We start from the raw sequence: 23,383 nt of genomic DNA, 5'->3' as shown, positions 1-23,383 counted from the left end.
CTTAAAAACTTTTCTGAAACCCTGGAGGCAGGAGGTTTCGAACCCATGCGCAGGGACTTGAAAAGTTTCAAGCAAACCAACTTGGTAACAGGTTATGTCTTGTTATGATTGTATCACTACATTATTTATAATATTGAAAAAAAATTAAATATATATATTGTTCGGTTCGGTTCGGTTTGGTTCGGTTTCCGAACCTTAAAAACCGAAACCGAACCAACCAGATTCGGTTCGGTTCGGTTTGGCAGTTTCGGTTCGGTTTTTTTTCGGTTCGGTTTTTTTCGGCCTCGGTTCGGTTTGGTTTTCGGTTTTTTTCGGTTTTCGGTTATTTGAACCCACCCCTAGTATCTTAACGTTTAAAAAACATGATTCGTTTAATTATTGTCTAATTCAGACACATTAACAAACACGATTCATTTGACATTTTGATGTTCCTCTAATTCAGACATATTGGCAAACATGATTCATTTGACTTTCCTCTACATCTACATATTATGTTTGTTTAATATGGAATGTTATTTGCCGCACTTACAGTATGTGCCTGATAAATATATTGACTCAGCTGAAACCAATCTTTCAAAAACTAGCTTGTGTTTGACATTGTCTGTGACCTTCTTGCTCTGACCTTTATTCATTGTTTCAAAAATTCTCGCTTAGTGCCACTTAGGCACTTGTTGCTGGTTACCATCCTAATTAATTCTTAGGAGTTCAAAAATTAAGAAAGGAAAACTAATGAAAAGGGCTTGAAAACTTTGATTTTTAATGATAAGAACAAAATAAAGGGTAAAGTGAATAGTACCAGGATTGACTTTTTAGTGTAAAAATGTGGTTTTTCGTTAAAGTGAACAGTACCGGGTGCTTTTCGTTAAAGTTCCCAATTAAGAAAGCCCACCGAACTTGCCTAGGTGCTTGCCTATCCCGTTTAGTCCACCTAGATCCGCCTAGGTTGCGACTCTCACTTAAATAGAAAATTGATAACTATTTTGCATTTTATTTTTTCAATAATTATAATAAACTTGTTGAATACTTGAAAGAACACTCATTCTATTCGCAAACAATTATGTATTATTTTTAAGTATAAATAAACGTTTATTTATATGTTATATAACCGATTAGAAGGGCAAAAGGGCAAAAGGCAATCAGATATATCATCCATAAACATAACAAACCAAAAGTTTCCAACACTCTCATAAGTCATTGGTTGTGAATATAAATTACTAACTGTATGATTGAGCTAAAGGTGATAAATGGCTAGGGGGTGCTGAGACGGCGCGCCATGGCCACTGCTGGAAGGCACGGACCGGTCGTTGTGGTTAGGCGCCCTCACCGGATCCCTATACGCATAAGGGATGTAACTATTCGGGCTTGCATTGCGCACAGGTGTACGGCTTCCTGCAGATCCAAACTGTCCAGTCCTTCCATTTGCAGCTATACTTGCCCCGTATCGTGCGACTAATGGGATTATATCTGAAGTTACATGACTACTGCCGCCGAGTCCATAAGATGCAATTGCTGAGTTCGTATGTACATGAGACGGAGCCGTCAATCCATAGTCTCGAGCTGTCAAGTTCAAGTGCTGGGTACGGGTACCAGGAGAGGAACCCACCAAGTCATATGATCGAGCAGATAAGTCATTATTAGTGTCAGGAGCGTAGTGTGCTGAATCGTAGTATCGAGCAGAGTATTCTGCACCTTGACCCATGAACGAGCCTCCTTGCTGATGATGAGATGTACGCAGTGGGTTCAAGGTGGTAATGGTGCCATAAGAAGTATTAGGAGGAGTGGATGCTTGTCCCGACATTCCTGCGGATGATAACAAGTATTCTGCCCTTCGACTGTCATACAAGCTTACTTGCCGAATGTAAGATGGTTGTACAGAGCGTACTGTGGCTGGTCCTCTGAAAGAAACAGTTTGAGCAGCTAAAGCTGGAGCTGTTCGAGGATGCTTATTTCTGTTCTGCTTATTTGACTGAGCCGGGGCAGTACGTTTCTTTCCACTCAGGGATTGCGGTTGAGCCTCAGGGCCAGGAGCTGTTAGAGTTGCTTTCCTCTCTTTTCTCTGCCGTCTCAGCTGCTTGATGCGTTTTCTGAGGGTCTCAGGATAATATTGTGGTTCAACAACAAGCTTGTAGGCCTCAATGCATCGTATTATACCTCTTAGAGCAACTATTTCATTGTCTCTAGCCTCATCCTGCAGGGGATTTAATTAGATAAACTATATAAACACGGCTGTTTGATCCAAGTCTAAGGACAGTTAATGAGGCAAAAGAAACAACGCATATACCTGTGCTTTAAGACGATCTTGGCCCCTCTTGGAACTTGTCCTTGCATCTTTGGTGACGAACTTTAAATGTGCTTTAAGCAAGGGTACGGGGGGGAACTTGTCAAACTGTCCAAATGCATGACTGAATCTAACAGCCTCAAGGCGCTTATTCTCTGACACAAGCTTTTGGATGAGATCTGAGTCACAAAAAAGTTTAAATAAATAAATTCAGGGTTAACCGACTACAAAAAAAGGAGGTAGCAAAAACAAAAAACTAAAGACTTTCTTAGTTCAAGACATTATTTCAGGAGAGATTCTAGCAGAAAGTGACAGAAGACATCTAAGACAACAAGAGCATAGGTACTGCAAACTTTCTTCCCATGATTTCTTCTAAAACCATAAAGGCAACCTTTAGCCATGTAGCTGATACTTCTAGAAGACTAGTCTGGAAACTCCAAAAAATGAATAGTGTCACATCTTAAAGACTTCTAAGATATGTTTCCATATAAATATGATGAGATTGAAATTGACAAACTCAGTTATCTTTCAGAAAACCGAACCTTTTATGCTACAATTGGGGTTGCCGGTTGCAACTCTAATTTATGTGATTCCAAGTACCATGCCAAGATTATATGAGGACTTATTCGAGTGAAATAAACTTTACACCTTATCAAAACTGTCGAGAAAATACAGCAAGTGACAGCCAAGAGCTATTGGAGCAAATTTCATTAGATACTCTTAGAGGACAGATTATCAGCGATAATTTTAAGAAGGGAATAGTAAATTAGTAAAAGTCTTCTTATTTATCTTAACATCTCATATTTCATGTGAACAGTTTCTCTTTACACTATCGATATATCTCTTCAGTTGATCATGGCACTCTTCAAAATTTCCACACATCGTGTAATAATTCTTTACGATTCAAACTTAGAAGCAAAAAGAAAGAAAAGTAGAAAGGACAATTACATTCATTAAATCACAAGACTCGTGACTCGCAGCACACTGTAATCATTAATAAGGTAAAAACACAGTTTTGGCAACAAAAACTCTAACTGCAAGTTGGAACAACTCTCAAGCACAAAATGATAAAAGCATGTTTGATAGCGAGGCCATACTCGGTTGTGTGGTGATCAAATAAGGAACTTTCCTCTTAAAAATAAAGGAAAACTAATGAAAAGGGTTTGAAACCTTTGAGTTTTAACAATAAGGACAAAATAAAGGACAAAGTGAATAGTACCAGAATTGACTTTTTAGTGTAAAAATGTGGATTTTCGTTAAAGTGAACGGTACCAAAAGCTTTTCGTTAAAGTTCCCAAATAAGTTCTTTGCAAATAAACAATATCACCTCACAAGGTGACATTGATGTATCAACTACCAACATATACTTGTATATCTTTTTCCGGAAAGGTGCACTCAAACTGATTAGGCTTCCATGAAACTACATATGCTTTGGTTTAGGAAATGCCACACAACCTCCACCGTACCAAACCCATAACTGAATTCATAAGAGTAAAACGATGTATACACAACACTGAAAGCAATCGATAAATTAAATGTCTAATAAAAACATAGGAACAACAATAAGGAAGGCAATCCAAAAACTCACCAGAGGCCTTATCGGTGAAACCAAGAGACCTAAACAACTGTGGTGCATAATTCCGCTCCGCTACGCAACTAACAAACATCAAAATCTCATCACTGTCAAACTCACCACCCAACTGAAAAGTATCCAAAAGCTGCAAAAAAGCCCAAACCTCCAAAGAGTTCGACATTTGAGTCATCACCTTCACCTTCCAAGCCAATGCCAGCTTCATTGCCTCTCTGCTGACATCGTGTTTAATCACTGGTTTCACATTCACCAGCTCTTGTAACAAAACCACACAACTTTTCCTAGTAACAGTGACATCAAGCTCCTTACCTCCCTTATTCAACTCCGATGGATAAAACCATCTCAATGCCTCAAGCACCAGCTTCCCAGCATCCACAGAAACCTTAAGCGCATCCGAAACACCGTCACGCACCGAATCCCTCTCTTTCAAATGCTCATTCACATACAACAGCAACGCCTTGCCGTCATTTATCGGGACGCCATTGCAGGTCGACATTTCCGGCGAAGGCTCTTCGGTTTTGACTTGGGTTTCGACGGAATCGAATTGGGTTTTCAATGATTGGAGGGTGGCGGTGAGTTGGGATTCTTTCAAACTCAATTGGGCGCCACCGGAACTCAATTGGGGTCCTTCAGAATTGGGTTTGAAATTCAATTCGGGTTCTTTGGGTTGCGATTGCGGAGCCGGAGTGAGATGGGTCTCTTCCGATTGTTGTTTTTGCAGTTGATCGAGCTCGGACTGGATGGAATCGTCGATGGAGCGGAAGTGATCCTCGAGGTCCTGCCATTGGAGGGTAAAGTTGGCAACTTTGGAGGCGTGGGTCTTGAGGAGGTTGAACGATTTGCGGAGCTCCGGCGTCATGTGGAGGTCGCCGGACATTTTGTCGACGGTAGTCGACATCGCTTGGCGAGATTATAAATTAGAATTTGGGGAGCGGAGACGATTGTAATTTGGTAAATTGATAAACAAATTCAATCCCCAGAAACTGTGGATTTTGGATTTTGGTGGGGGGGGGGGGGGGGAGGAGGAGGCCAAAAGGATCCGCCGCGAGGATGGGGATTCTCTGTTCAATCAAAGCTCGGAAATATCAGTAGTTCAAAAATACGAAAATTTCGATGGAAATATCAGGATATTATCAATATCGATAAAAAATTAAGGAAAAACTACGAAAATTATAAAAAAAACTTAGAAATTTTTATTGAAACTTTGCAGAATGTTCATTTAGTCAATTATCTATTAGTTTATCACAAAAAATTGGAAGGAAATGTATTGTATGATGAATTTAACTAATTTAAGTTAATTATATACGAGCTAGTAAATATTATAAGTGTAAAAAATATGTAGTAATTAATTAAAAAATTTAAATACATCATAATTATATATATATAATGAATTAATATAATATTTTACATTTTATACCGTGGATGATAAGAACTGACAAGATTAATGAATTTCCGAGATAGGATCCGAATTCAGGAGGAGGAGCGGCATCAAACAGATCCATTTACTTTCCTCTTAGCGCGCGTGAGTTTTAACAGCAAGTTTTGCTCTTTGTTTCACTGGGCTTTTTCTCTTTAAGCAAATCTTGGCCCAGAGTCTGCATAAAACTGATTGTTTGGCCAAATCTGTATAAAACTCGAATCAGTACTCAAATTGGCCCGTGTCTGTTTGAGATTTTCTTATGTAATACTCTTTTATGCTCGTAAGTACTTTTACAAGAAGCACTTTTATGATTCACAATCGCTTTCGGTTGTCATAACGTTTTATCTCTTCAAGAAGCAATTTCAGGCACTGACCCATTTGCAATCACTTTTCATTGTCGTAAAAAGCGTTTTTGCTCTTCCGTGAGTTGTTTTCAGGACTCATCCATTTGAAATTTGCTTCTGCAAGACAGACAACGCTTTTACAAGAAGCGTTTTTATCACCTTCAGTAGTAGTTCCAGACCTTAAAATCCATTTGCAATTTGCCTATGTAAGACGCCCTTATGCTTATAAGCGTTTTCACAAGTACTTCTATGACTTGCAATCACTTTTGGTAAGCATTTTTTGCTCTTCCGAAAGTATTTTTAGGCCTTGATCCATTTGCGGTTTCATCCGCTTTCATGGCACTCATTTTTCGTTGTTTGAAAGTGTTTTTAGCTCTCCTAGAAGCAGTCTTATGCCTCAAGAGTAAGAACGAAACATATCTCCGTCATTGCTCGGAACAATCAACAAATGAGAGAAAGAATGAAACACAGATGATCAAACTCAAAAGCACTTTATAGATCCAAGATCCCCAGTCAAACATTGTCAGCTAAACCCAAACAGGACAATGCCTTTTCTTATTCAAACCAGTTCGATGCTCGGTTTCCCTCAAACTTACAGGAACTTAATACACTTAACTGAAACTCCATGTCCATTGCGTAGTGCTCGAGTTCATCCTTGCAGACCAATAATACCTGCACAAAAATAGTAACAGAACACAGTTACACAAGCATGTAGATGGACACGAAACAATGTAACTACGCAATACAATATAAACTACAACTTGGTTTACGTTCCCATCCTCATCGGGAACGGAAACAGAGACTAACCGAGATTTTGAAAACCATATGTTATTTTGAGGAAGACATTCTGTTTTCTAGTGATGTTGAAAGCACCTCAGTATATGATCATCCAACAAGAATAGTCCAAAATTATGACAATTAGTGTACAATATAAGTAGGGGTGTGATATCCACCCACCCATTTTTACTTTTCACACACCCTTCTAATTTTCGGCCGTCGGATTGGATGAATTGAAGAAGATCAACGGATATAAATTAACAAAGGGTGTGTGAGAAGTAAAAAGGGGTGTGTGGATAGCACACCCCTATAAGTATTTTGTTTGATGAGATCAAGCTAATTAGCTTACCGCAAGCCACCCTGCCACCAGCATTTCCTGTGGATTTGCTAAGCTCATGTCCACCTGTGTACAGAAACATGAGTATTGGATTAGACAGAATATGGGATTCGAAACCAATTCAATGCAGTACAGAAATAACATAAACATAAACATTTTCATGCTTAAACCTAGATGGTAATAAAAAACTACATGGAAATAGGAAAGAACTCCAACAAACTATAAATTCAGAGTCACGCACGAGTCTATAGCTCATTTAAAGGACAAAAAGCACAAGGAAATCCAATGATAAAAGCACAAATCCCAAGCCCCAAATGGTTTGCACCTGCACAGAAGCTATTTTAAACCAATAGCAGTTAGAAGCACGCTAAACCTAACCGTACACTACAAGAGTGCCTACTCCAGACAGGTGGAGTGGGGGGTGACCCACTGAAAAATGTCAAGGCTCGACCTATCTCACTGACTAGGTAATTCTTCTAATTACTATATGTCGGAACCACTTCAGAGTGAGAGTGAGAGAGTGAGAGTAGCTTACCCTTGCCAAGGTCATCAGGGTCTGCATGGACAACAACCGCCCTACCAATGATAGAGTCTGGTCCAGCGAGAGGAATCTGTAAACAATAATGTATCCTTATAAAAGAGGAGATAAAACTCAAGAGCGGTCAAGTGCAAAAGTTTTATGAATAGCATAAACTAAAAATAATCAGGGAGGTCAACCACAAACCTGCTTGTCAACAATCGTGAAGGTTGCAGTTCCTGAAGCAGGAACAACAAAAACACATTAAGCTGGCTTTACTGAGAGAGTATCAAATCATCACATCCTGAGAGTATCAAACTGTCGCGATATATGTACTAACAAGAAAAGATGCCTCTTATGCAACAACAGAAAGAGAAAATGTAGAAGTGTAGACAAAACCCACAACAAAAAAGAATAAGTGAACTCAATGACCACAAAGTTGTCAATAAACAACAAAAGTGGTGTTCAGGCAGATAAAGAAACAGATAAAAATTCTACCATCGTCCCCAGCAGTGATGTTTCCAAGATCGCCAGCATGGCGAACCTCATCTTCAGGGGCACCATGCTCTTTTACAGCAGGATTGAAGTGTGGCCCTGCAAATTGATAATGATCATTAGATACAACACACAGAAAATGTATGGATAGAGTAGAAATTTAATCCATCAGAACATAACGGGAAACAACTACTGGTCAACGATCCTTACCAGTTGACATGCAACCGTTTGTTGTGTCTCCAAGAGCATGGACATGGAAACCATGAAGTCCAGGCTTGAGGCCAGAGACACTTCCAGTCACAGTAGTTGGGCCTGCAATTAAATAAAACAATAATCAATTTAAACGATTGGTATCCCTTCTACAGAAATGACAGATACTATAGCAATATACGTCCCAACTAATCACATAGCATTGAACATACCATCTCCCTCCTGGACGAAGCTGATGGTTCCCTTAACGCCCTCACTGGAGCCGAGAACAGCAACACCCTTAACCATGGTTCAAAGTGATCTGAACAACATTATCCATTAGATAAAGAACAACAGCGGCCTGATTAAAACAAATGGATCACAAAAATGGGAAAGCAGCTCAAGTAAACAAATTGACATGCTCGATTCTACCAACAAAAAGCAACAAATCACTCCTAACGTGTTCTGTCTTCAATTATAATTGAAATTAAGATGAGTTATGGCTTGCTCTTCTGAGTCATGGATTTCTCTACCTACCCCAATTTTGCTACACACACTCCATACAGTACGAACGGAACACGATTATATAAAGCGAATGGAATGGATGCAACAATGAAATCATAATAAGGCACCAGCAACAATGAAATCATAATAAGGCACCAAAATTTTGTTGGGAACTTTAACGAAAAGCTTCCGTACCATTTACTTTAACGAAAAACCACATTTTTACACTAAAAAGTCAATCATGATACTATTCACTTTACCCTTTATTTTGTTTTTATCGTTAAAATAGGGCAAGCAACTGGTGAGAACTGATGAGTTCTATGATCAGTCATCGAGCTCACAATACAAATAAAAACATTTGAAAACACTAAATTTAAGTAAATAATCAAAAAATTAAGTTCAGTCACACAAATCAAATTCAAAAAAAAAAAACATTAAATTGGAAAAAAAAAAAAAAACAGCTGCTAAATTGTGAATAACAAAGGCAGATCTTCGGGATCATGATCAAATTCAATTATAATTACAACAACAAACACTTCAGATAAAAGAATCAAAACCCATACCACAAAATCTAATCTTTCGATCAAGAATTATAAAAAAGCTGAGAAATTTAGGCTGTTGGATATAAAAGATTCGAGCTTTTACCTCAGAACACCCCTTAGAGAGAAGAAAGAGAGAGCGAGGAACACGACGGCGTTTGATGGATCGAACAATCCGATTCAGATGCTCCGTGCAAATGCGAGTAGGCTGACTTTCAGTTTTAAAACAACCGGTGTGCGACTAACAAGTGAAGACTCTCTCTCTCACAGTTGGATTCTAGAGTGTTCTATCACCATGACACCACCTACCCAATCTGTGGCAAGATGGGGATTTCACAGTGATATAGTGGGCTAGGATTAGTTTGAACTTTGAAGTGGGCCGAGTTTCATACAGGCTTGAAGTATGACAACCAAACAGATGTTCAATCCCGTGCACGAGTCGTGTGCGCATAAGTTTCGGATGATCCGGCTCAATCTGATGATTCAGTTCCTATGTAAAGGAGTAATCGTAGCAATAGTTTTTTAAATTTAATTAAATTTGAGCAATGGTCTCTCAACTAAAATTCTATTATCATTGATCCCTCAACTCATCAAAATGTGGAGCTATGATCATTTTCGTCAACTTCGTCAAAATGAGTTAGGTTGGAAAAACCGTTGCTACAATTGTGGTTCCTCAACTCATCAACATGGAGTTATGGTCATTTTCTTCAACTTCATCAGAATTTTGTCAAAATGGGTTATGTTGGAATGACCATTGCTACAATTAGGTTAAAATTGAGGGATAATTGCTCCAATTAGGTTAAAGTTGATTAACCATTTCTCTAGTTCGATTAAAGTTGAGAGACCAATGGTAATGAATTTTTAGTTGAAGCATTATAGTTGTACGTTTTGATGAGTTGTGGGACCATTGCTCCAATTGAGTTAAAATTGAGAGATCATTGCTACAATTTACTCCAATATAAAAACTAGCTCAGATGATTATAATAATAAATGAAAGCTGAAAAACACAGGCATTTGTGGATTCAATGCAAAAATTGTTATAATTTTAAATTATAAAAATCTAACGTCATGGTAACAACACCGTCGTATATTGTACATGAACCGATTTTATTGTTGTTGTTACAGTATCATTATGGCATAAAATTGTTGTTGTTATGGCTTGTTGTTGTGGCTTCACTAAATTGACCCCGGTCATGGACACACAATCCGTGCTCGGGTAGAATTTCTGGACAACCAAAGGTGTATTTAAGTATGTTTAGAAAAAAACTTAAATGTGTTTCTCATTGTAGAAGTACTTTCTCAAAAAGTACACATGCTAGGTTGTTTTTAGGAATCTTAAAGCACTTTAAAATATTTCAAAATGTTTATAACAAAAATACTTCTAGTAGGAGTGCTTGCTACAAAAATAAATCACAAACAAACTCGAAAATATATAACTAGCGATCATATCTATGAATCCTTGTGTGGGTTCGATCCTACTCATTTTCTTTTTCTTTAACAGCTAAACTATCTAATCCACTAATGCTATGTTGTACAAAAAAAGCATCTTTCAGACTATACATGCTTAGTTTTGAAAATATATATCAATACGCATTCACCAAAACTGGAAAAACTACTGCCTGAAAAAAGAAGATTTATAGCTACTTTTGAATCAGAAATCAGAGTTTTACTCCTCTTGTAAAGATAAAAACAAATTTAAAAATAAAAATAAAATCAGAACCTAATCCTAGCTAAGAGAGGAAAATCTAGATCCCAATAAAACAATTAAAAAATCAGAATCGTAATCCTAGCTAAGAGAGGAAAATCTAGATCCCAATAAAACTTCCTAGCCGCGTCCAAAGAAAGAATCACAGTCGGTTTCCAACTTTTCCTCATCCACGACTCCACATGGTATATATATATATACCCTTTAGGTTAATTGGCTGGGTCTAATATTGTTCAGTACGCACTACTTCCGATCGAATGGAAGTGTATCACGAGACATGTCAGAGCTTCACTTACGATGCCAAGCCCCTTGCCACACAAGTTCAGGACAGCTCCGATCGCCCTGAAAACCCTAGGGTTAGTCTTGAGATCGACTTATCACTCTTCGTAAACAAGAAGTACTACGTCAATATCTCTGAAGAATCCGAAGACGACGAAGGTGAAAGTATTCCAATAGTCCAAGACAAAGAACTGAAAGAATTACCTTCTAAAAGCCTAAGGATCACAGTTCATGACGTGCGGTACTTAGACGATCATAATGCCTACAAAGAAAATAAGGATGGTATATCCGGCATGCTTAAAGAACATGAAATAATCAAGGGTGAGTCCCTGCGCAATCTAGTGGTGGAAAGGATTCTGAACCAGGGTCGTAGGATTGGCAAGTCGGATTCAAACAAGGGTCCCAAAAAACTGCGGTTGAGGGTCGACATGAAAAGAGACCATATCTGGGACATGTGCGAAATGTGTTCGGATGAACGAGTCATTGCAAGGGACGCACAGCTTCAGAAGACGCTAAAGAGGGCTAGAGTGGTGGCTGATGACCATGACGATGAGGAGGACGAGGACGAGGACGAGGATGGTGATGAAGTTAGAGAAAGAAAAAAAAGACGCATAGTGCATGAAGGCGAGGTTTGTTGCGTTTGCACGGAAGAGTTTGCTGCTGGATCAAAAGATGTGAAATACCTGCCTTGCTCGCATGTGTTTCATGGCAAATGCATAGGAGCATGGCTGAGAGAGAGAAAAGATAGCTGCCCTGTTTGCCGCTACTGCGTTGAGTTGCCTAATATTGAACACGGATCACGAGACAAAATTGAGAAGCCTATGTGCACTACTGATTTCAAAGATAGTTAAGGGTTTACGTGATGATGGTGATGCATACATGAATGGGTTATTATTGTTAATTTTTGAGTTTCTGTACAGATCTACAAACTTATTATTAACAACTTTGAATCATAAATTTGAAGCTTTTTTTTTTCTGAAATTTTTTTGAATGATTTTGATTCAAGAATTTTTTTGCTAAAATCCTTTTAATTAAGAGTAATGTTTGGGAGACTAAATTTGCAAACTAAATGATGTGTCACAAATAGAAATAAGCACGTTTATCAATGTTTAAGTAATAAATCAATCATTAATTTTCATATCTTTTAGTTTTCAAAACTTTATCTCCAGATTTAGTCTCTATAACATTACCCTTTAGTTGAAGCTTCATGTAAAGCAGAGGGGGACGATATATATACATAATCCAATCATCATCAGACCCTCTCCTAGCTAAAATAATGGGAACCTATCCCAACGAAACTTCCTTGCCGCCTATAGAAAGAATCAAAGTCGCGCGGTTTCATTCCTTTGCCAAGTCCATTTGTGTTAGAAACCGATATATGATCATTTTAGTGCACTTAGATTCTGTCTAGGTCAAATATTGATCATTATTATTGCTGTATATACCGCTTTACATTCTCTTTGCCACAGAAGATAGATTGCTCGGAATGGAAGTCTATCACCAGATTGCTCGGAACTTCACTTGTGACGCCAAGCCCCTTCCAACAGAAGTACTAGTCAAAGACCATCCTGATTATCGTGATGAAAATAGACTAAAAATCGACTTCACACATACGGAAAACATGAAATACGTACATGTCAATCTCTCTGAAGAAGAAGAAACCGCTAAGTATCCCATCGCCCAAGGCAAACATGTTAAAAGACGAACAAGCGAATTTTATGATTTGCGCTTGTGGTCAAGCGATGGTGCCATAAAAAACAAGTACGACGTCAATCTCTCCGAATGAGAAGACGAAGAACGCGAGAGAACCGCAAGAATACTAACACAAACAATTCCTGATTTGCAAGAGTTAGACGATGCTGCCATCAAGCTTGTAATCACTTACAAACTCTACAATACATACAGAAAATCTTCGAGGATAAAAGGTTCAGTGTAGATCTAGTGGTGAGAAAGATTGTAGACGAGGTTAATAAGCTTCGCAACTTGGATTCAAACAAGGGTCCGAAAGTACTGCGCTTGAAGGTCGACATTGAAAGACACTATTTCTTGGACGTGTGCCAATGGTGCACGGATGAAGCAAATGCGCTGTTCAAGAAGACGCTAAAGAGGGCTAGAGTAATTACTGGTGATCACGACGATGACTTTGAATTACAAATTGCAGGTATTTCTTTTATCGAAATTAATTAATGGAAAAAAAAGAGTCATAAGAAATGATAATTAGTTATATGATAATCTTACCAAATGATTCAATGTGTCCATCAATTGGCAGCTCCAAGTCTACAGTAGAAATCTTGTACACAAATATATGAATGAATATCTGATGATTGAGTTTGGTGTTTCTTGAGATGAAGAGACCTCTTTTACATTCAGCCATACCGTGGTTAACACTGATCTTAAGCTTGCGCACAAAGTTTTCATATATCAGAAGTCGGACAGACTTTTCGCTCTATGCATCGAATCATGCTCAAGCCATTTCCGTGATTCTCTCCATAACTGGGTTTCGATTCCCAACTTCTTCAACTCCAGAAGACCACGCTCAACTGTAAAAACCGGAAGAACCCGCCATATCAGATTTAAGCAGACATCATATATCATGCGTAGCACTAAATCAGTAGCTAGTTATATGAAGACGGACACGAAGAAATAGATAAACTAAGCTAGATTGTTAATTATTAGACAAGACAGGGAGATGAGTACCATCAACTGCATCCTGTGAGGTGGCAGGTGACTTGGAGTTGTGATTGATCCAGAATTGCAAGCGTTCATCTGCTATATCTGGTTCCACTTCATGGTTTTTAGCTCTTCTCCAGAAATATGCAAGCCAAGCCTACAACAACATCGTCTCAAAATGTCATACATATTTTTTTTATTCGATCGGTCTATATTCTAATCTAATATTAAAGATTGGGGATTCGAAGTAGTGGTGAAGCTAACTACTCTTGCCAACTTAGCTAAGCCCAAATTTGCAAAGCGGCATGAGTATTTGCATTTGGAAATGTAAGAAGAATGCAAAAGGGGAAACACAATACCTGCTTGAAAAGTATATCTTCAGACTCCTCTTTGCTGAGTACTGAAAACAATCAACACACATATATCAAAACTGAAAATTAAAAGAAAATTTATGTTGAAAATGTGCCAACTTTGAATCATTTAATAATACTCTGCTGCTGTTTGTTATTCAACCAGTTTGAATCAAAGATATCAGAAACATGATCCATAGCTAAGATGAGAACGTCTATATCCAAATAAACTTCCGTGCCTAATAACTACATTCATATTTTTTTTTTTTTGGGGGGGGGGGGGCTTGCTTCTAAATATGGTTGTGGTCTATCACCAGACAGATAAGAACTTCACTTTTGACGTCAGGCCCCTTGCCAAACAAGTATTAGACCAAGAAAACCAAGATCACGGAGACAAACAGTGGCACGAGTACACTCCCACTAGGGCATCGCGTGTCAATGATACAAATATCATGTGAAGAAAAACTTATATATAATGTTGTATTAATGGCACGAGAGTCTAGCATTGTAGCATGGTCCTTCTTTGGAACACGATAGGGTTGAACTTGCAATCAATGTCACGCAAGGGACGCGTTGCTCAAGGTGATGCTGAGGAGGGTTAGAGTTGCGACCGATGATCATGGTGATGGTGTTGAGGAGGAGGAGAAGGAGGATATGAGGAGGGTCGAGAAAGAAAACGAAGATGTGTAGTGCGTGAAAGTGAGGTTTGCTGTGTTTGTATGAAAAATTTTATATAGGGTTAAGGGAAGCACATTTGCTATGGTCAAAGTGGTTACGCTCACTTCTGCAATAACCTCGTTAAATTTTATTATTGTTTATTTTTAAGTTTATGTTTAGCTTTATTGGTTATATCTTTGAATTACAAATTGTATGTAAGTATTTCTTATATCGAAATTATTTAGCAGGAAAAAAACCTACAAACTTATATTTTTATGAAAATCTTACCAAATGCTTCGAACTGTCCATCAATTGGTAGCTTCAAATCTACATATAGAAAAGAACTTGTCAGGAAACTATCATGATTTCTCTGTTGATTTGATTATAATGGATTGCTCAACTGAAAATAGAAAATCCCTTCACCTATAACACCAGTTTTCATTGAACTAGGGCGTCGATGTTGAGCCATTGCAACTGCCACTGCCTCCTCTACCTTCGAGACAATGACACGAAAAACTGGTCATTGCAAGCAATCAATACTTCAAAAAATAGCAATGCAGATCAAGAGATCAATCACAAAGACAAGTTTTATTGTTTCAATAAACGGACTTGCTAATTATAAAAGAAACAGATAATGTTTGTAAGATCATAAGGATTGGGGGAGCACCTTCAACGAAGCAAGTTCGCGCAGACCCTTCTCCACCAAGAGCATACTCTCAATGTTTCTCTCGCCTGAGAGTTCATTCAAATCTCGTGGACTATCTTCTCTTTCATCTAGATCGTTGTTGTCTTAACAGACCGAAATTAACGGAAGACATGAGTAATGCGGATCACTAGAGGTTTAGTTTTAAAGATACTGAGAGAAGCCAAAGATAAACGTACAAGACAACCAATAAAGATGGAAGCACTCAAACTTACCTATCTCCTCTTTCGCTTTTTGTCCGGCTGCTAATACAGCTTCAGCTGGACGAGGAGCAAGCGATGACCAGAATTCATATCTTGATGCCGCTATTTCAGCATGAATACCTGCCAAAATACCCTTTGGTCATTCAGTAATCACTCCTGAACCGTTCATTTGCATTCTCCGGACATCTCAGAGACCTTCAGTTGAACAATACAAACTCTTCAACAGAAGAGTCTCTGTAGGTGACTAGGCAATAGAGGATTTGCATTTCCATGTTTCGGAAACCTTTCGATAGATAGGAAGTTCTATTTTGGCGACTTAATTACCATGCTCAACGCATAAGCTCCAGTACCGAGCTAGCCAAGATCTCTTCAAGACCACCTCTTCCTAAGAATAAAAAAAAAAAACTGAAAATCATGTAAAAAAGGTACAAAAAAAAAGAACTGACAATAAAAAAACTGAGCACAAACCATCTCTTCACGACTCAGTATCATTCGTTGAGTCATAATCCGAAGTGATCTCAGTTCGTACTCTGCTTCATCATTTCTACCACCATGACCACTGCCACCTTGAGTCTGTGCAGCCTCTCTCAAAGCAGCCTGTGATAAATTGTGTTCAAACTCATGGTAAACATTTGCTCAATCAAATCGAATTAGACCACAACGACATGCACAAACACGAATGACAGCGCAAAGTGTGTATGTGCATGTATATGAAGTTTAGTACTGTCCAGAAGATATGTTGAAACACGGCACATACCTCCCTTTGCTGCAGTGCTGCCTCCTTTCTGAAAAGAAACATATCGACGTAAAAGTTAGCATTCTCAAAAATAATAATCAATCTGAATTGGAATGCAGGTATATGCATGAAAAGTTTGAAGCTTGCCTGCTTAGAAGACGGGCTTCCAACGTTACACCTTCGCCAAGATTAGCAACCTAAAGATAACACACAGACAATGAAATAGCATCAGATTGGGCAGCACATCACCATAAACATGCTCATGCTGCAAATCAACTGTATTTACACCATGAAACAAGCAAAAAAAGTACAAACCAATAAACTTGATACTTAATAAGTACATTGCACTTGATTGTTCGTTGAAAAATTTAAAGCATTACCTGCTGCTCGAGCTGTCGAGCCCTTGCTTCTGTTTCGTCGCACCTCTCTTCTGCAAGTCGAAGCTGGGGAAGCACATATCAAAATGGAGTGGCAGAAAGAAATATATGATAACTGTATCATATATATTACCAATGTTACATTAGAACCATTGACTGTTTAGTTCATTGGCATCACCTTTTCAAGTAGATTTTCATTTTCTTCTTGGAGCATATCAAGCTGCAATGAAATTCACACCTCATTAGTTGATTTTCCACTACATAATATTTCGTTTTCGATTATATAGTCTTCGCCTATGAGCTTAAAATTTAATGGGAAAAGGCTTTGTTGTTGTTGTTGTTGTACTTTAAAAATTGTTTCAAACAAGTATCAAACTGAGAGAAGACAATATACCTCGTCTTCTAGAGCAGAAGAACGCTGCGCCCGATTTTCTCTCATGTTAAAAGTCCCTAAATCCAAAGACATCCTGTTCGGCCAGTGCTAGAAACGTTTATTAGATATAACACATGTTTGTGTACAGGAATCGAAATAAACCACTTTAAAGAACAAAAGAGAGATTATTTCAGCACTCCCTTTTCCTCGACCTACATTCCTCTCTTTTCTTCTAGCCATTGATTAATAAACCAAAACAGAGTTAACGAACAGAAACAACGATAAGAGTGCAGAAGGAAAAAATGTGGGTACGGAAATCATCTCCCCTAATTTATATCAAAGCACCACGGAAATCAAAACATGAAAGTATTGATGATGACACAGGAATTAGTAAATATTTAAGAGCTTGGCACCTTTTATCTCTCCGATTATCAGCTGAAGCATCTGTTCCAACGGGTGTAGAGGGCGGCCTAAGTGAAATAGGTGCTGGCTCTCTCCGATTATCAGCTGGAGGATCTGCAGAAGTGGGTGGCCTAAGTGATATAGGTACAGTAGCCGGCACCATGTGGACTGGCTTGGTTCCTAACTGTGGACGTGCAGCAGCTAAAGAACGAGCAGAGGTAGGTTGTTCGACAGCACTGGTAGGCTGAGATGGCCGAGCAGAGTTCAAGCCTGGTATAGAACGAGCAGAGGTAGGTTGTTCAACAGCAGGGGTCGGCTGAGATGATCTAGCAGAGTTCATGCCCGATATAGAACGAGCAGAGGTAGGTTGTTCGACAGCATTAGTTGGCTGAGATGATCGAGCAGAGTTCATGCCCGATATAGAACGAGCAGAGGTAGGTAATTCGTTGGAGTTCGAAGTCTGAGATGGCCTAGTAGCTACTGAAGAGCGAAGAGAATGTGGCTGTTCTACAACAGAGTTAATGGGTTTCGTGTTGATGGATTTGTATGGTCGGCTTGCTGGTAGTGAATGAGCTGATGACGGTTGCTCTGCGTACTGATATGGTCGACTAGCTGGCGTCGAATGGGTAGAAGGTGGTTGTTCCATGGAGTTAAGAGACGGTGATGATCGTCCGCGTGTAGATGTAGATTGTTCTTGAGCAGCACGAACTGACTAATACCAGCATAACATTTAGGTATCAATGCAAAGTAAGCACATATTATGTTCATAAAGATATCATGTCACATTCAAATATGAATCATTAAGACTTTATGTTGTTAGACTATGAATCAGAACCATTGAATCCACTAATTTAGCATCCACATTGACCATAATTCGATTACCATTGGAGAGCGTGGGCGCATTGATCTTCCGCCTGCAAGTCCGAGGCTGCCTGTGCCGCTTGACAAGCCAAGATCATAAGAAAGATCGTCGTCCTCCTCATCATCGTCATCAGTTTGTTTGTGAGCCATCACATGTGCAAGCCTTTGCGCTGCGGCTTTCGTGTGCTGCGCTTTCTTCGCACCCACTATTCCAGCCGACCCCGACCTCCCATGGTGGTGCATTGGTGACATCATTGGCGAAGCTGGTTGCCCCGGGGTTCCGCCACTACTATTGCTCTTCTGCCTGACATACACCGGCCTCATCCGATCCATAGCTTAACTGCCTCCGCTGCCATCAAAATTTGATGAACACCAAGAGAAATTACCAATGCAATTACATACATCAACACCAACAAAAAAATGAAGAAAAAACTGAATTCTTCAGCAGAAAGAAACCTGCTTTATGAATCTTTGAAGGAAAATGCAGCTCTATTGCCTCCAATTTCGTGACTTAACGGAACGCCATTACTTGCAACGCAAGAAATTAAACTCGGATCGTTTCGGTTTTTTGACAAAATTCAATGATTTCACATTAGGGCCATCACCAAATTTAGAAAAGCCAGAGCTCCAAATTAAGGTCTCACAAATTTTTGTTTCAAACGTTCAAAAGTTGAAAACTTGGCCTTCAAATTGTAGAGCTTTTTTATCAACAGAATCAAAATCTTGAAGCTTTTACGAATTGTGGAGTGGGAAGCCGAAGGGACATGATCCGAAGTTTGAGGCGCCGAGGGAAAAAGAATTAATGGAGCTTTTGGCGTTCGTTGGGACACGTTTGGTTTGAATCAGTTGGTGCTAAATATTGAAATAATTTTGTTTTAAATATGACTTGGATTTTGATTAAAACAAAATAAAACTCTCTGCCGCCTCATGTTTTTGGCACTACGTTTAATAATATTGTCACGTAAATTGAAGTTAAATGTGATAGAGATTTTGTCGAAAGTCCTACTTTGATAGAATCTCCTTAACATTTCTCATATTAACAAATTAACGGTATATGAGTGTAACTATATAGGTTAAAATAAGGGAATTTTAACGAAAAGCTTCCGGTAAAAGAAAAACCACATTTTACACTAAAAAGTTAATCCTGGTATTATTTACTTTACTCTTTATTTTGTCTTTATCGTTAAAACTCAAAGTTTTCAAACTTTTTTCATTAGTTTTCCTTTAAAATAAATGTGCTCCCTTTGTTTTCCTCCATTTGAGTAGATTAAAGTAGAATATTATTGCGTCAAATTGTTTATTTAGACATTGTTATTATATGTGTAAATAAAATTTATCAGTACTCTAACCTTTTTGTTAGTTATAGTTGATTTGAATAGTTTTCTTCTGTTAATATTCGACCCATTTAGTTTGATATTTGAAAAAAAAAATCTCAATATTTGAGGACGTTCTAAATTTAAAATTTAATTTCTTATTTTATACAAACAAATATTTAAGGATAGAAAGTCAAAATATTGAGTATATGAGTAAATGCTGTTAGCCGATTAAGTTATAAATATGTGTAATGCTATTCATATCAGATTTTTAAATTTAGTTCATTATTTAATAAACTAATAATTAAGAAAAAACTAGTTAATTAAATGATGATTGTAGTATATGATGAGTCTTTCTCCTTTATTTCCTTGGGTTTTACAAATTTTTCAAATAATGTGGTTGTCCACATCAAATGCCAACTAAAGTAGTATAAAAATGTGATATAAAAACATGATATGTGTTGATGCACAAAATCAACGAGGACTTTGGTACAACAAAAATTGTTAAGTTTGTGACCTTCGCTAGATTGCTCCGGTCACTAGTATGGATAAGTATGTAAATGATAGAGACAGGGAAGCAAACACAAGATGTACGTGGTTCATCCAGATTGGCTACGTCCACGGAGTAGATGAGTTCTCATTAATTGTGAAAGGTTTACGCAAGTACATACGTTCAAGCTCTCCTTTAATGAGTACTAGTGAATGATTTAGTACAAATGACATTATGAAATATTGTGAGAGAAAGATCTCTATTTATAGAATAGAGTTTCTAGTTTCATTCTGACATTAACACGTGTCGTGTTGTGATTGGCTTCTGATGTTAACACGTGTCGCGCTATGATTGACTTCTGATGTCGACACGTGTCGCACTGTGATTGGTTTCCTGGTTGGAGGGAAACTCTTAAAGGTTCTTGACGGTATAACGTTAATCGATGCTCGGTAATTTTAGGATTGATCAAATATGGTACAAACAATATGAATATCATTAATCTATAAATATTTTGCCCTCGATGAGTGAATGTCATTAACTAACTATGTATTTATTTGAGAGTTTTTGTATTTTTGTTTACGGATAAAAGAAATTGGGAAAACAATCAAAAGCCCAAAGCCTACCCGCCAACACATCCTTGACCTCCAGTCATCGCTTCTTCAAACATCCCCAAATCTCTAAAATATAGGGTTAGGGTTTTCGATTTCAACCCCCAAATCGCCATCGCTCTCAAAGATCACTCAAATTAGGGCTAATTGTTTCCCCCCCATTAAAAAATGCGAGCTCTCCAAGAAGCTCCCTCGCAATCCGGACTCCCAATTCCACTCACCCAGGCCCCAAATTCAACCCTAGGTGACGGCGTTTCAGGATCCCGATTCTACAGCTGGCTCGGCGAGTGCCATGGGTTCTTCCACAATGTGGCTCTGATCGTGCCCTCCCTTCTCTTCGTCCTGTACTTGGCGTTTCAATCGAAAAAAAGTTTCTCGAAGCTCTCTCATGGCCGCTCTTATATCATGATTGCGTACTACGGGTGCCTCTGGCTTGTTAGCTTGCTCAACCTTGCTTGGTGCTGTTTTCAGGTTCGTATATTTTCCCCCTTTGGAAGTTTGCAGCTTTGTCTTTGTTCTTCGTTTAGAACTTGAATCTTTTAGCTGAATGGTAGCATTGTTGTGGGTAAATTTTAGGGCTTTCGGTTATTAGTTTTGGTGGAATCTTGTTACTCAGTAGTATGGTTGTTATTTGGAGCTCATCTCGGACTATTTATGTAGGAAGCACTTCTGCCAGAAGTGCTTTTGATATAAACAAGTCAAAATGTTTATTAAAAATCCAAGGGCTTCCGGGAAATGCACTTGGAATCCTGAACAACCACCTACCAAGCGCTTCTCTAGGAAGAGCTCATACGACCCTGAAGCCACTTTTAAGTTTTTCTGTCAAGCGTAGTTACAAGCACTTTTGGTTGTGAGAAAACACTTTTCGCCCTTCTAGTTCTAGAAGCAGTCCCAGAAAGGCCCCTGGTTTGCTGGCTGTATTTGATGTGGTGAATGCTGGTTATTTTAGTTTTGTGTATTAGGATTTGTAGTTCATGTCTAAATTCTCCTTTCGAGGCATTTCTTGATAATTTTGCTAAGATGGGGTTAAATTGTCACTTCTTTTGTTCAGGCATGGGAGTGCAGTCCTGGAAAACAACTAACATGGAATGTCCTATCTTTGTTCACAACCTCCGGGATGCTATTTTTGGAAATAAGCTTGCTGGCATTTTTGCTTCAAGGGAATTATGCAAGTGGGAGGGAAGCTTTGACACAGACTTTTGTAATCTCAGGCATCCTTGTTGTTTTGGATATACTTCTCAAGGTATCGCTTGTTCTTTTTCTCGAAATGGATTTTCACCCTTATGACCTATGTATGCTTGTTAGTTACTTAAAGAATATACAAATGGAAACATATGCTAATTATTTTAAGCTTCTCATATTGTTCTCTAATGACTTTTTGTTGGAAATGCACATTGGTGCATCATTGTGGTACATAATGGACTTACAATTGTACTCTGTTCTCTTCCAGGCAATTTATCTATTTGGATTTGGCATTCCATTGTTCATTGACAATAATGACCATGCACATCGAACGAAGTGGGACTTGTGGGTTGTCCACAGGCTAGTGATTACTGCAATTTACGGCTTTATATTGTTCATGTACCATTCCAAGTGGAGAGAGAGGTTACCGGGTAAGTTCATCGGCTATTAATAAAATCTGATGTATACATCAATTTCATAGCTATTTAGTTAAATGTGATGTCTCTTTTCTTGTTCTGCAGCAAGACCTGCATTCTACAAGTATACCGCTATCATGTTTACGTTAAACGTACTATCACTGTTTGCTTGCTTGCTTACTGGAAATGGGGCTGGATTTGGATTCTGGTATGCGTGTAAATTGGTCATTGATCTGAAGTTTCTATTTTGCCAATATTTTAATTCAAATATTAAAGAGTTTCTTTAAGTAATTTTCAATTTTTTTGTTTGCAGGCTATATGGTGCTACTATTGTCTGTTATCACGCCTTTTATCTTCCGCTTTTGTATGTAACATTTCTGGCAGACTTCTTCCAGGTATTTGTAACTCTGTTTTTTTTATCGATAGTATTATTGTTGTTATATTGCTTTTCGTATTGGTAATTGATGTTTGGATGAAACAGGAGGAAGATTTACATTTGGAGAATGTGTACTATTCAGAGATGAAAGATGCTGGTTTCTTTGACGCTGATTGGGAGTGACACACTAACCTCCATATCGAAGATGGTCATGGTTCTCCGGGAATTCTAGAACGTAATCACAAGAGGATCCGATTATCACACTTGCTGTATATAGAAGTCAATATATTACTGGATACCAAAATACTTCAATGTATTGTGTCCTTTAGGTGTTTGTATGATGCCATTGTATCTTGTTGCTTTTTCCAGTCACAAAATAATGAAAGTTGTCTTTCTGAGATTCTTAGTGCTTATGCAATCACTGCCTGAGTTTAAATTTGAAATGATCAACTTGATCAAGTGCTGTTTGCACCAGTTAAAATCAAAATGAACCTGAACTCCTTCGTTAACGGCATGATTAGTGGAAATTAGTGCTTTTAAATTAACTGAAAGTCCTTGAAGTGTGTTTTGAAAGAAACATTTGCTGTGTAATTCTGTTAGGAAGCACTTGAAGCGCTTTCCAAGAAGCGGATGTAATCCTTTTTTGGGATATCATTGATTGTACAATTTGCATATCTATGATTTTGATGCA

At 38.3% G+C, this 23,383-nt stretch overlaps 5 protein-coding genes across 7 annotated transcripts; 2 read left to right on the top strand and 3 right to left on the bottom strand.

Annotated features, from left to right (window-relative positions):
• Nucleotides 1-1,128: 1,128 nt before the first annotated feature.
• LOC126618807 (FRIGIDA-like protein 1) lies at nucleotides 1,129-5,068 on the bottom strand. The gene is made up of 3 exons (XM_050286980.1): nucleotides 3,867-5,068; nucleotides 2,282-2,457; nucleotides 1,129-2,188 (listed from the first exon to the last, which is right to left on the bottom strand). The coding sequence occupies exons 1-3, from the start codon at nucleotides 4,765-4,767 to the stop codon at nucleotides 1,232-1,234; spliced, it is 2,034 nt and encodes a 677-aa protein (XP_050142937.1). The 5' UTR covers nucleotides 4,768-5,068; the 3' UTR covers nucleotides 1,129-1,231.
• A 1,037-nt stretch (nucleotides 5,069-6,105) lies between these two features.
• On the bottom strand, nucleotides 6,106-9,290 carry LOC126618808 (superoxide dismutase [Cu-Zn]). Of its 2 annotated transcripts, none has more exons than XM_050286982.1 (8): nucleotides 9,098-9,282; nucleotides 8,182-8,270; nucleotides 7,970-8,071; nucleotides 7,763-7,858; nucleotides 7,472-7,503; nucleotides 7,283-7,358; nucleotides 6,760-6,813; nucleotides 6,106-6,305 (listed from the first exon to the last, which is right to left on the bottom strand). In XM_050286982.1, exons 2-8 carry the CDS (start codon nucleotides 8,255-8,257, stop codon nucleotides 6,283-6,285), a joined length of 459 nt encoding a protein of 152 aa, XP_050142939.1. In that variant the 5' UTR covers nucleotides 8,258-8,270; nucleotides 9,098-9,282; the 3' UTR covers nucleotides 6,106-6,282. The 2 variants fall into 2 exon arrangements, with proteins under 2 accessions (XP_050142939.1, XP_050142938.1); XM_050286981.1 differs by lacking the exon at nucleotides 6,106-6,305 and adding an exon at nucleotides 6,473-6,554 and having other exon boundaries at nucleotides 6,711-6,813; nucleotides 9,098-9,290.
• A 1,663-nt stretch (nucleotides 9,291-10,953) lies between these two features.
• On the top strand, nucleotides 10,954-11,826 carry LOC126618302 (uncharacterized). The gene has a single exon (XM_050286344.1). The coding sequence runs from the start codon at nucleotides 10,954-10,956 to the stop codon at nucleotides 11,824-11,826; it is 873 nt and encodes a 290-aa protein (XP_050142301.1).
• A 1,353-nt stretch (nucleotides 11,827-13,179) lies between these two features.
• Nucleotides 13,180-19,060, bottom strand: LOC126617984 (coiled-coil domain-containing protein SCD2-like). 2 transcript variants are annotated; one of them, XM_050286060.1, is made up of 17 exons: nucleotides 18,764-19,059; nucleotides 18,329-18,656; nucleotides 17,458-18,158; nucleotides 17,066-17,138; nucleotides 16,850-16,891; nucleotides 16,675-16,737; nucleotides 16,442-16,491; nucleotides 16,316-16,343; nucleotides 16,027-16,155; nucleotides 15,883-15,943; nucleotides 15,571-15,678; nucleotides 15,320-15,441; nucleotides 15,076-15,145; nucleotides 14,941-14,979; nucleotides 14,005-14,045; nucleotides 13,673-13,802; nucleotides 13,180-13,515 (listed from the first exon to the last, which is right to left on the bottom strand). In XM_050286060.1, the coding sequence occupies exons 2-17, from the start codon at nucleotides 18,638-18,640 to the stop codon at nucleotides 13,397-13,399; spliced, it is 2,088 nt and encodes a 695-aa protein (XP_050142017.1). In that variant the 5' UTR covers nucleotides 18,641-18,656; nucleotides 18,764-19,059; the 3' UTR covers nucleotides 13,180-13,396. The 2 variants fall into 2 exon arrangements, 1 of the variants encoding a protein (XP_050142017.1); XR_007621613.1 differs by lacking the exons at nucleotides 13,180-13,515; nucleotides 13,673-13,802; nucleotides 14,005-14,045 and having other exon boundaries at nucleotides 15,076-15,168; nucleotides 18,764-19,060.
• Nucleotides 19,061-20,719: 1,659 nt separating this feature from the next.
• On the top strand, nucleotides 20,720-23,092 carry LOC126620050 (protein CANDIDATE G-PROTEIN COUPLED RECEPTOR 2-like). Its single transcript, XM_050288511.1, has 6 exons — nucleotides 20,720-21,189; nucleotides 21,770-21,961; nucleotides 22,169-22,331; nucleotides 22,422-22,524; nucleotides 22,630-22,711; nucleotides 22,798-23,092. Exons 1-6 carry the CDS (start codon nucleotides 20,887-20,889, stop codon nucleotides 22,873-22,875), a joined length of 921 nt encoding a protein of 306 aa, XP_050144468.1. The 5' UTR covers nucleotides 20,720-20,886; the 3' UTR covers nucleotides 22,876-23,092.
• The last annotated feature ends 291 nt before the right edge of the window (nucleotides 23,093-23,383 follow it).

The sequence above is a fragment of the Malus sylvestris genome, chromosome 4 (genome assembly GCF_916048215.2).
Source record: "Malus sylvestris chromosome 4, drMalSylv7.2, whole genome shotgun sequence".
Classification (NCBI taxonomy): domain Eukaryota; kingdom Viridiplantae; phylum Streptophyta; class Magnoliopsida; order Rosales; family Rosaceae; genus Malus; species Malus sylvestris.
The sequence above is the reverse complement of the archived record's forward strand: the minus strand, read 5'-3'. Positions and strand labels throughout refer to the sequence as shown.